Below are 13038 nucleotides of genomic sequence, written 5' to 3'. Positions count from 1 at the left end.
TGAAAAATTGCACCACAATTTGGCGCATATCATTTTAGAACAGAAGGTTGCACCTCTCTAGACACATAAAAAGAGGAACGGGGCTTAGCAAAAAGGGCCAGGCTTAAAAAGCACTGAATTAAAAGGACACTAACTTTTCAAATAGTTATGCTAATCTAATAGTATTTCTGATCAACTTTGTAATTTACTTCCTATTAAAATGTAGTTGTTTTATCCATGCAAATTCTGTGTGAATGTACTCCCACTGGGTGTCTCCGTTGCTGTAATCTGCTGTCCACCCCCTGTTGTCAAGCAAAGCTTGTCCCTGGTTGCAGAACAGAATTAACAGGCTTCAGAAGGTGGAGGGGGGGGGGGTGTCTCTTCACTGCCCACCTATCCAAGAATATGGTGGGGGAGCAGGAGCACAGTGAGAAACACACAGAGACGCTGCTGCACCTGCTGTTAAAATTTCTGTCACCCTGGTGATGGATTCTCAGATAGACGACTGAGAATTAGAGACATAGCCTGCAGAGGGGAAAACTGCTAAATAATGCAGAATACAAGTGATGTCATGGCCATAAATAGTGTTATTCCTTATATATACACATGACAGTTTATTCTGAAAAGTCACCTAAAAAGTTAGGTACGTACAGTGAAGGAAATAAGTATTTGATCCCTTGCTGATTTTGTAAGTTTGCCCACTGTCAAAGACATGAACAGTCTAGAATTTTTAGGCTAGGTTAATTTTACCAGTGAGAGATAGATTATATTTAAAAAAAAAAACAAAAACAGAAAATCACATTGTCAAAATTATATATATTTATTTGCATTATGTACAGAGAAATAAGTATTTGATCCCTTTGGCAAACAAGACTTAATACTTGGTGGCAAAACCCTTGTTGGCAAGCACAGCAGTCAGACGGTTTTTGTAGTTGATGATGAGGTTTGCACACATGTTAGATGGAATTTTGGCCACTCCTCTTTGCAGATCATCTGTAAATCATTTAGATTTCGAGGCTGTCGCTTGGCAACTTGGATCTTAAGCTCCCTCCATAACTTTTCGATGGGATTAAGGTCTGGAGACTGGCTAGGCCACTCCATGACCTAAATGTGCTTCTTTTTGAGCCACTCCTTTGTTGCCTTGGCTGTATGTTTCGGGTCATTGTCGTGCTGGAAGTCCCAGCCACGAGCCATTTGAAATGTCCTGGTGGAGGGAAGGAGGTTGTCACTCAGGATTTGACGGTACATGGCTCCATCCATTCTCCCATTGATGTGGTGAAGTAGTCCTGTGCCCTTAGCAGAGAAACACCCCCAAAACATAATGTTTCCACCTCCATGCTTGACAGTGGGGACGGTATTCTTTGGGTCATAGGCAGCATTTCTCTTCCTCCAAACACGGCGAGTTGAGTTAATGCCAAAGAGCTCAATTTTAGTCTCATCTGACCACAGCACCTTCTCCCAATCACTCTCGAAATCATCCAGATGTTCATTTGCAAACTTCAGACGGGCCTGTACATGTGCCTTCTTGAGCAGGGGGACCTTGCGAGCACTGCAGGATTTTAATCCATTACGGCGTAATGTGTTACCAATGGTTTTCTTGGTGACTGTGGTCCCAGCTGCCTTGAGATCATTAACAAGTTCCCCCCGTGTAGTTTTCAGCTGAGCTCTCACCATCCTCAGGATCAAGGATACCCCACGAGGTGAGATTTTGCATGGAGCCCCAGATCGATGTCGATTGACAGTCATTTTGTATGTCTTCCATTTTCTTACTATTGCACCAACAGTTGTCTCCTTCTCACCCAGCGTCTTACTTATGGTTTTGTAGCCCATTCCAGCCTTGTGCAGGTCTATGATCTTGTCCCTGACATCCTTAGAAAGCTCTTTGGTCTTGCCCATGTTGTAGAGGTTAGAGTCAGACTGATTAATTGAGTCTTTGGACAGGAGTCTTTTATACAGGTGACCATTTAAGACAGCTGTCTTTAATGCAGGCACCAAGTTGATTTGGAGCGTGTACCTGGTCTGGAGGAGGCTGAACTCTTAATGGTTGGTAGGGGATCAAATACTTATTTCTCTGTGCACAATGCAAATAAATATATATCATTTTGACTATGTGATTTTCTGTTTTTTTTAAATATATAATCTATCTCTCACTGGTAAAATTAACCTAGCCTAAAAATTCTAGACTGTTCATGTCTTTGACAGTGGGCAAACTTACAAAATCAGCAAGGGATCAAATACTTATTTCCTTCACTGTACGTAGGTAAAGTGTCTAGCAAGTCTACCTAGATGCACCAAATTTATCATACACCGTGTACCACTGGGATAATTAGGTACATTTTCTGCCTGCCTGGTCTAAGGGTACTTTTACACGGCCCAACGTGGGCCGTTTACACGAGAACCGAGCAACGATGATCAGCACTCGTTTGCTCCTTTCAGAAGGAACTAATATGGTGACGAGTGCACGCTACCACGGTCGCTCATCCCCATAAATTTCTATCATGTCAGCAGCACGCCTCCGTTTACACATGGAGATGTGCTGCCGACGACGATAATATTTAAGGCATTCAAAACTATACAATCAGCCAATGAACGGGCGTTTGCGCGTTCATCGGCTGATCGTTGCACTGTTTACACAGGGCAATTATCGGAATTGAGCGTTCGGTGAATGCTCGTTTGCCCGATAATTGGCCGGTGTAAAAGGGCCCTACGTTTAGACTGTCTAATATCTACACAGTGGATTTGACCCATTGTTTTCATTATTACACTAACATTACAGAATAAATATCTCTATGTCGTTTAATTTGTATGACATCTCACAATATCTTTTATTGTCTAGGTGGTGTTATTGCATACATCAGCTCCTCAAGCTCAGCCTCCAGCCCTTCCTCCTGCCACAGTGAGAGCTCCAACAGTAGTTTTCAGTCTTCGTCGTCTTCTCTTCCATCCTCCCCTAGCAGCTCTGCTTCTGAGGGTAGCAGCCGTGGGAGCATCGGGAATGGTACCAGCAGAAGTGACCTTCCAAGTGGGACCCTCACCACCATAGAGGAATCACAGAAGAACCAGCATGTGGACACACTGTGCATAAAAACAACCTATTCTAGTGCAGCAATCCTGACCAAAGGCCATGGCGGAGTCACCACTAGTAAGACTATTTGATATGCTATCTATCTATCTATCTATCTATCTATCTATCTATCTATCTATCTATCTATCTATCTATCTATCTATCTATCTATCATCTTTTCCAAGAATCAGGCAGCACTCCAGAAATGTAGCAAAAATAGAAAATGTGCTTTATTCCATCCGTCAAAATTAGCAACGTTTCAGCTCTACCATAGAGCCTTTATCAAGCTAGTGAACACGTTTTAACAGCATATATATAGGGAAACTTCAATCAAGAAGGAAGTGTTTACATCAAGTGATAATTAACCATAAACTGTAAATATGGCAAACAGCAAATACATAATATTAAAAAAGTATCATAATAAACACCTATACAGGTCTCGATTTACAAATAACATAGTGGCAATAAGTGTATATCCGTGATTGTACACAATTAGGCATAAAGGACACCTGTGAGTAAATAGAAAGTAACATATGGAGACACTCACCATGATTATACCGGCCATTGAGATTCAATACAACCGCGCTATTCACGGCGACCCCTTTGCGCTACTGCGCATGCCCAGGGGACCAAATATGTCAGAAGTGTATCACTCAACTGCGCATGTCCGCGCATGCGCCAACGTAAGTAGTGTGTCTAAATCGCCATATTCGATAAGGGCAGGTAGAAACCGGCCGTCAGTATCGCTACATGCCAATTGGCATAGGAAATGTAAGGAAAACGCAGGGAAGATGCGGTGCAAACTGTGATCGTAGGATATACAGTGCCAAAGCCAGAGTACAATCTGGAAAATGTCCACAAATAGGACCAAACTGCACACCTTTTAACCCATAACTTAACCTATTTATACGTATGTAACTATATCATGTAGGAAGGCAACTTAATCTATTTACATGCATGCATGCAACCAAATGAGCAATTGTATGTACATACATACATAGGAGCGCACCATAGACTTACCCTTCAATTAAGAAGGAAAAGTCAAAGGATGAACGGGTACGAAAAACGCACATTAGCCACATATATAATGTGGATAGGTACCTATAGAACCACCCACTCAATACTGTATAGGCAGTGGCGTAACTACCACCGTAGCAGCAGTAGCCACCATGGCCGGAGGCTCCGCTAGCTGCCTCTATGGCTGCTACAGCGCGACGCCACTGATCAATACGGCAGAGCAGGGAGGTATCTCCCTGCTCTGCCAGTAAGCAAAAGACACGTATCCCCTATCTACAGGACATCCACAGGATAGGGGATACATGTGTGATCGCTGGCATTGATAGGGAGAACGGGGGACTGAAAGTCCCCTGAAGTTCTCCATCACAAACCTCGGACTTCCGGGGTCTGTCGGCAGCTCCGTAGAAATGAATGGAGCGCCGGTCGCGCTTCTGCGCATGTGTGACAAGCGCTCCTTTCATTTTTATTGAGCTGCGCAGACGCCAGAAGTCAGAGGTTAGTCATGGAGCACTTGGGGGTCTTTCGGTCCCTCGTTCTCCCTATCGCTGCCAGCGATCACACATGTATCCCTTATCCTGTGGATATCCTGTGGATAGGGGATACATGTCTTTTGTAGGACACCCTGTAGGTCGCATTTTTTTGGGGGGTTGGGGACGCTGAGTGAGAGTAATCTAATAATGGAGTAGCAACAGGGAAATCAAATTCCCCCTTCTTCTTCTCTGTGTCTGTTGTGCCTTAGAAAGATAAAGGCTGCTGTAAACACAGCCTCAGAGGGCATGTTTCCCGTCGCTGTCATCCACAGGCTGTACTAAAGATCCACGTTCTACGAATACATAATAGAGCACCCCTAGAAGTCGACTGGCTTATACCAGGGACATACACAGGTTTTTTCTCACGGTTTTATGCGGGAACATAAGAGAAATAATTGGGATACAATAAATTGCGTTCTGAATTAGAGAAATGCTCCTCCAGAAACATTGCTTCTAGAGGAGTATACAGATGCTGTATGGCGTTCCCTACAGGGGGGGGGGGGCTGTATGGCGTTCCCTACAGGAGGGGGCTGTATGGCGTTCCCTACAGGAGGGGGCTGTATGGCGTTCCCTACAGGAGGGGGCTGTATGGCGTTCCCTACAGGGGGGACTGTATGGCGTTCCCTACAGGGGGGACTGTATGGCGTTCCCTACAGGGGGGACGACTGTATGGCATTCCCCACAGGAGGGGGCTGTATGGCGTTCCCTACAGGGGGGGGGGGCTGTATGGCGTTCTCTACAGTGGGGACTGTATGGCGTTAGCGCCATACAGACCCCCTGTAGATAACGCCATACAGTCCCCCCTGTAGGGAACGCCATACAGTCCCCCCTGTAGGGAACGCCATACAGCCCCCCCCTGTAGGGAACGCCATACAGTCCCCCCTGTAGGGAACGCCATACAGTCCCCCCTGTAGGGAACGCCATACAGCCCCCCCTGTAGGGAACGCCATACAGCCCCCCCTGTAGGGAACGCCATACAGCCCCCCCTGTAGGGAACGCCATACAGCCCCCCCTGTAGGGAACGCCATACAGCCCCCCCTGTAGGGAACGCCATACAGCCCCCCCCTGTAGGGAACGCCATACAGCCCCCCCCCTGTAGGGAACGCCATACAGCCCCCCCCTGTAGGGAACGCCATACAGCCCCCCCCCTGTAGGGAACGCCATACAGCCCCCCCCTGTAGGGAACGCCATACAGCCCCCCCCTGTAGGGAACGCCATACAGCCCCCCCCTGTAGGGAACGCCATACAGCCCCCCCCTGTAGGGAACGCCATACAGCCCCCCCCTGTAGGGAACGCCATACAGCCCCCCCTGTAGGGAACGCCATACAGCCCCCCCCTGTAGGGAACGCCATACAGCCCCCCCCTGTAGGGAACGCCATACAGCCCCCCCCTGTAGGGAACGCCATAAGCCCCCCCTGTAGATGGCGCCATACAGCCCCCCTGTAGATGGCGCCATACAGCCCCCCTGTAGATGGCGACATACAGCCCCCCTGTAGATAGCGCCATACAGTCCCCCCTGTAGATAGCGCCATACAGTCCCCCCTGTAGATAGCGCCATACAGCCCCCCTGTAGATAGCGCCATACAGCCCCCCTGTAGATAGCGCCATACAGCCCCCCTGTAGATAGCGCCATACAGTCCCCCCTGTAGATAGCGCCATACAGTCCCCCCTGTAGATAGCGCCATACAGTCCCCCCTGTAGAGAACGCCATACAGCCCCCCTGTAGATAGCGCCATACAGCCCCCTCCTGTAGTGAACGCCATACAGCCCCCCCTGTAGATAGCGCCATACAGCCCCCTCTGTAGATAGCGCCATACAGCCCCCTCTGTAGATAACGCCATACAGCCCCCTCTGTAGATAGCGCCATACAGTCCACCCTGTAGATAGCGCCATACAGTCCACCCTGTAGATAGCGCCATACAGTCCACCCTGTAGATAGCGCCATACAGTCCCCCCTGTAGATAGCGCCATACAGTCCCCCTGTAGATAACGCCATACAGCCCCCCTGTAGATAACACCATACAGTCCCCCCTGTAGATAGCGCCATACAGCCCTCCCCCTGTAGATAGTGCCATACAGCCCACTTTGTAGATATCTACAGAGGGGTCTGTATGGCGTTCTCTACAGTGGGGACTGTATGGCGCTATCTACAGGGGGGGCTGTATGGCGCTATCTACAGGGAGGGGGCTGTATGGCGTTCTCTGCAGAGGGGGCTGTATGGCGCCATCTACAGGGGGGGCTGTATGGCGCCATCTACAGGGGGGGCTGTATGGCGCTATATACACGAGGGGGCTGTATGGCGCTATCTACAGGGGGGGCTGTATGGCGTTATCTACAGGGGGCTGTATGGCGCTATCTACAGGGAGGGGGCTCTATGGCGCTATCTACAGGGGGGCCCTATGGCGTTATCTACAGGGGGGCTGTAAAAAAGGCACTATCTACATGGGGGGGGTTGTGTGACACCCACGGGAGGGGGGGGGCCCCAGTCAAAAGTTTGCTATGGGGCCCAGTCTTTCCTAGTTACGCCCCTGTGTATAGGGTATCTGTTTGAGGACTACAAGGTTAGTCACATAGACAAGACTATTCAAAGCTCATGGTTGCTATAAAAGAAAGATGCGGTTGCCACTCTACAATTAATAAGGTTCAAACTGACCTCAATCTAAGGGGAATATAAAGGGCAAAATACCCTCCTGTTTAATCCTTACTCATCCTGCCCATATGAACATAAATAGACACAACAGTTCCAATATCCAATGTATACACCACTGACCTATATAGATAACAGTATTATATTTCAGAATATAATTTTATTGAAAAAATACAATACAATCATTATTAGCCGATTACACTTCTGGTGAGTTCATCCATTGCTCTCAAATATCATGGATGAACTCACCAGAAGTGTAACCGGCTAATAATGATTGTATTGTATTTTTTCAATAAAATTATATTCTGAAATATAAGGGTATGTTCACACGGCGGGGGTCCGTAACGGCTGAAATTACGGGGATGTTTCAGCCTGAAAACATCCCCGTAATTTCAGCCGTACCGGCATGTGCAGGCGCTTGAACGCCGCGTCCATTACGGGCGTAATTAGCGCTGCTATTCCTTGGAGTCAATGAATAACGGCTCAAATTACGGCCAAAGAAGTGACAGGTCACTTCTTTGACGCGGGCGTCTATTTACGCGCCGTCATTTGACAGCGGCGCGTAAATATACGCCTCGTGTGAACAGACAAACGTCTGCCCATTGCTTTCAATGGGCAGATGTTTGTCAGCGCTATTGAGGCGCTAATTTCAGACGTAATTCGGGGCAAAAACGCCCGAATTACGTCCGTAAATAGGCCGTGTGAACATACCCTAATACTGTTATCTATATAGGTCAGTGGTGTATACATTGGATATTGGAACTGTTGTGTCTATTTATGTTCATATGGGCAGGATGAGTAAGGATTAAACAGGAGGGTATTTTGCCCTTTATATTCCCCTTAGATTGAGGTCAGTTTGAACCTTATTAATTGTAGAGTGGCAACCGCATCTTTCTTTTATAGCAACCATGAGCTTTGAATAGTCTTGTCTATGTGACTAACCTTGTAGTCCTCAAACAGATAACCTATACAGGATTGAGTGGGTGGTTCTATAGGTACCTATCCACATTATATATTGAAACTCAATGGCCGGTATCATCATGGTGAGTGTCTCCATATGTTACTTTCTATTTACTCACAGGTGTCCTTTATGCCTAATTGTGTACAATCACGGATATACACTTATTGCCACTATGTTATTTGTAAATCGAGACCTGTATATGTGTTTATTACGATACCACATGTATTTCCTATACCACTATTTTAATATTATGTATTTGCTGTTTGCCATATTTACTCTTTATGGTTAATTATCACTTGATGTAAACACTTCCTTCTTGATTGAGGCTTCCCTATATATATGCTGTTAAAACACGTGTTCACTAGGTTGATAAAGGCTCTATGGTAGAGCTGAAACGTTGCTAATTTTGACGGATGGAATAAAGCACATTTTTCTATTTTTGCTACATTTCTGGAGTGCTGCCTGATTCTTGGAAATATATATTTTGGGTGACTTTGGTCGTGTCCCTGGCGGGCTTGCACCCCCATCTTTATGAGCTGACAGTGCGATTAACATTTTCTTGTATCTATCTATCTATCTATCTATCTATCTATCTATCTATCTATCTATCTATCTATCTATCTATCTATCTATCTATCTATCTATCTATCTATCATTTGCCACTGTGTATGGTATTATAGTTGAATCCTTAAAGGGTTTGTAAATCATTAGAAATACATAGCTCCTTTATTCTAGAAACAACGCCACTCTTGTCCATGGGCTGTGTGCGGTATTGCAGCCCCAATCAAGTGTACGGCTGTAATCCTGCACACAGTCAATGGACATGGAAGGCGCTGTTTTTTTAATTTTATGATCCCCTTTAAAGAGAATAACTGAAGTTGGACATTGATGGAATACCCCTTATCCTTCTTATCCACATAATAAAGAAAAAAACTATACTGAATAATGACACCACCAGATAGTAACAGGACGGTAGAGACATTTTCCATAAAGGGAAGGTCTTTGTTTGTGGAGAAGTTGAGAAAATGTGTTAAAATTAAAGTTCACCTCTAAACATTTTCTAACATGTCACTGAGACTGAGAAGATGTCATCAGTGGTGGTGTGTCCTGCATGCACATGCAGTCCCATTGCAGTAAATAGGAGATTCTGACAGAGATGTCTAAGTCGGAAGACGAAATATGGAAACAAACCTCCACCAATAACATCGTCTGACATTTTCTCCACTTTTTAGCAAACAAAGCCAACAAATAGAATATGTTTTTAAGATATGGTTTTCTAGATTATCCTTTAAATACAATACAATGCAGGACAGATATATGTTGGTTATTTGACATAATGTGACAGTGTTAATCCTGATGTGTTGATGTTTTCAGAATTCAACGGAATGATACTTCTGTGTAAAGTGTGTGGGGATGTAGCGTCTGGATTCCACTATGGAGTCCACGCCTGTGAAGGCTGTAAGGTAAGTGTGTCATTATTTCTACCAATTTTATCTTTTAAAAATGTACATTTTTATTGTTAAATTTAACCCTGCTTTAGAAAATATAGAATTTAGAAATATATAAGTATACAATTCAGTAAAAACATGTTTATGCTTCATATTACTGCATTGGAAAAAAACATCTTAAAAGTAAATCCGCCAGAAAAAGAACACTTCGTTGGAAATTTACTAAGCTAAACACACCTGATACTGGCTCAATTTGCGCTTAAAAACTGGCGTACAGGACTTGCGTCAGATTTATTATAGGTTTTAGATACTTTGTGTCTTACTAGACAGTTTTGAAAAGTCTAGAAGAGGCGTGGCTTAATGAAAATGGGTGTGGCTTAAATTGCACCAGAGTGCGCAATTTATTGGTCTAAAGTAAGACAACTAAGAGATGGCGTAAGGAAAACAAAAGTGTCTAACATGTTTTTAAGTCAAATTTATCATCCAGCATCCGCCACTGTAATAAATGTGGTGCATCTTCGAACTGACTGGGCTAGAATTGTTATTTATTTTTTTGAGTTAAACAGTTAGTATTTAAGTGATTAAACATTGTTTTAATTTTTTCACAAGTCAGGAAATATTATAAATTAGATTCTCATTTATAACATTTCCATGTGCTGGCCACTAGAGGGAGCAATTCCCAAAATTGCAGCATTGCAATGTGGTAAAGCAACCTCATTGCTTTATGCTGCAAATTTAGTGTAGACACACACGCTCTAGTGTACTCACACAATGCCCCCTCCTTTATCCTGGCTAGTGCCAGGAGAAGGAGGTGGTTGAATCTTCTAATCCTCCTACACTGTGCATTCGCTCAGAAAATGGTGGCACACAGTGTAGGAGGATTAGATACAGTGGTAATCATACAGTATAACACTAACATAATACACACATCACATACACAAACATAACTTACCTGCTCCTGCCGCCGCTGCTGCCTCCGATCCTACTCCTTGCGTCTTCGCTGCCTGGAACATATGTCCGGAAGCCGCGACCTCTTACTGTCCGGCTTCCGGACCACATGAAAATGGCGCCAGATGTCGCTCTGCCGAAGACCTTCCTTTTCGGCTGTGTGGGAGCGGCGCATGCGCCGTTCCCACACAGACGGCGTATGCTATAGTGAATGGAACGGCTCCTGTTCGCATTCTATATGGGGATCTATGTGCTGTATTCCATCTCTGTATGTGTCGTTAATCGACACATACAGAGATGAAAAAAAAATGGCAGCCCCCATAGTGAAGTAAAAGAAAGAAAAAAGTAAAACACAAATAAATAAAGTTTATTTTAATAACACACTAAAAGCAATATTATATATATAAAAAAAAATATTTTCTCGAGACACCTGTCCTTTAAGCAGTCCAAGTTTAAGACAGTGATAATAGATTTTCTCCTTTGTGTTGGTTGAACATAGGACCTGTCTCCTGCAGCTCTACACATGATAAGATACTATGGGGGGATGTGCGGTTGTGGAAGGTCTTTTCTCCAGCCACAACTGATCGTTTGGTTTTGTACTGGAGATTGACCCTAATAAAACCATCTCGTGCTCTTAGGGTTTTTTTCGACGAAGCATTCAACAAAACATCCAGTACAAAAAGTGCCTCAAGAATGAGATCTGTTCTATCATGAGAATGAACCGAAATCGCTGCCAGCAATGCCGTTTCAAGAAGTGTCTGTCCGTCGGCATGTCAAGAGATGGTATGTACCAATCTGGCGTTTAAAGAACAAAAAAAGGGGGACGCATCCAGTCATTTTCTTCAATATTTCCTTACGATTACAATGTATCTTGTAATTATCGAACCCCTCTAATAGCATTTCAAGACGTTGCTCTTTTCTTCTCTGCGGAGGTTGGAGAAGTACATAGAAGTGCAAAGTAGAAGTTATTATTAAATTCAATATTATTGAGTGTTCTAGTGTTCAGATTCTTATCACAATAGACCTGTGTAAAGTAGTATAAGAATATTTATACAGTACTTAGTTATATGTAGGTAAACTGATTTTATTGACTCTTACAGTTTATATCATAAAACATGTGTAGAGGCTAGTGGCCATCAATATAGGTGGGAAGGAATGAACGATTAACCAAAACATTGCTGTTTACTTCTGAAATGTGAACGATCTTCAAGGGAGGGACTGAGTGCAGGTAAGACAGAGACTACGGATAGATATAGTAGGTGGCGTTGACAATGGGCATTACAATTCCACAATGACTTTTTAAAGGCTATTTTATGAAATTTGGCAAAGATTCACAATCAAGACAATGTCAAAGGACAATATCAAGAGGCATATTTACTAGTCCATGGAAGTGTGTTAAGTCCTTGGGGAGACTCCTGGGTATGTGATATAGAGGAATTGTTTCATGAATCTAAGACTATCACACATACTAAAGCAGGTCACAAAAGTCCTTAGACTATGGCATGTTCCTCACCACTATCAAGTATTGGCAGCAGCACTACAAGTAAAGAAAAATGTATCTTTCTCTAATTGAGACGGGGCAACCATACAGTTAATCCCGCACCATTGGTTCTTCTCTCACCCCTCATCAGTCACTACAGTAGACGTGGTGCACCAATGGGTTCGTAATGATTGTTAGCATGTGTTGAGATCACATCATTTTGCATCAGCGTGCCCATCAATGCAGGTGGTAAACTGTGAGGAGCATACCTATAACATGGCGCCTGTGATGATCTCCTCAGCCATCAGTTGTACTTGCTGTTACTGACATGCACATCAGTGTTGTCCATATGTTATAGAGCCTCAATGATGACATACAGGGAGAGGCTGCAATTGCTTAAAGGTTCATTTATGAGCAATCCAGCAAAGAAGTGAAACAACATGACCTAACTTGCTGATCACTGACTTCTTCATTCTGTTGCCTAAGGCAGAATGCATTATAGGTGCAACATCCTAATTTTTTTAGCTGTTTTGCGTCACTTTAGCGGCACGACTGTTAAGTGCAAAAATGTGCGACTTTTTTCACTTTTACGCAGTGCCCGCCCCTGTTTTTTATTTTTTAAAGGGGGTGTGACTTACCAAAGGGGCGCGGCCACCACGGCCCGACAGATTTACTATAATTTATGCTTGAAGCTGCCGTAAATTTCACTGTCCGGCAAAAGGACAACCGAAGATGCGACTAATTTATTAAGAGATGTGCGTCTTTTAATAAATTATTTGCATCTTACTCCTACAGGCTTCTGACTACGACTGGCATAACGACCGTATTAGTACATCTGGCCCAAAATGTCTTATTGGCAAGTAAATTAAGTTCCTCAGGATGCAAATGCTGGACATTTTAACCATACCACACATTTACGTCACAAAATAATCCCCAGTCTCTCCTATGAATAGCAATAGAAAAT

General features: G+C 44.2%; 1 protein-coding gene across 2 annotated transcripts in view; it reads left to right on the top strand.

Annotated features, from left to right (window-relative positions):
* Positions 1 to 13038, top strand: part of NR1D2 (nuclear receptor subfamily 1 group D member 2) — a 42759-nt gene that overhangs the window by 17648 nt on the left and 12073 nt on the right. For both annotated transcript variants that reach the window (XM_075827201.1, XM_075827200.1), the window contains 3 exons: positions 2816 to 3121; positions 9573 to 9661; positions 11233 to 11377. In XM_075827201.1, coding sequence (XP_075683316.1) covers positions 2816 to 3121; positions 9573 to 9661; positions 11233 to 11377 — 540 coding nt within the window. The remainder of the gene's footprint in view (positions 1 to 2815; positions 3122 to 9572; positions 9662 to 11232; positions 11378 to 13038) is intronic.

The sequence above is a fragment of the Rhinoderma darwinii genome, chromosome 5 (assembly GCF_050947455.1).
Source record: "Rhinoderma darwinii isolate aRhiDar2 chromosome 5, aRhiDar2.hap1, whole genome shotgun sequence".
NCBI classification, from domain to species: domain Eukaryota; kingdom Metazoa; phylum Chordata; class Amphibia; order Anura; family Rhinodermatidae; genus Rhinoderma; species Rhinoderma darwinii.
Note: the sequence above shows the minus strand (reverse complement) of the source record. Positions and strands in the feature narration are given on the sequence as shown.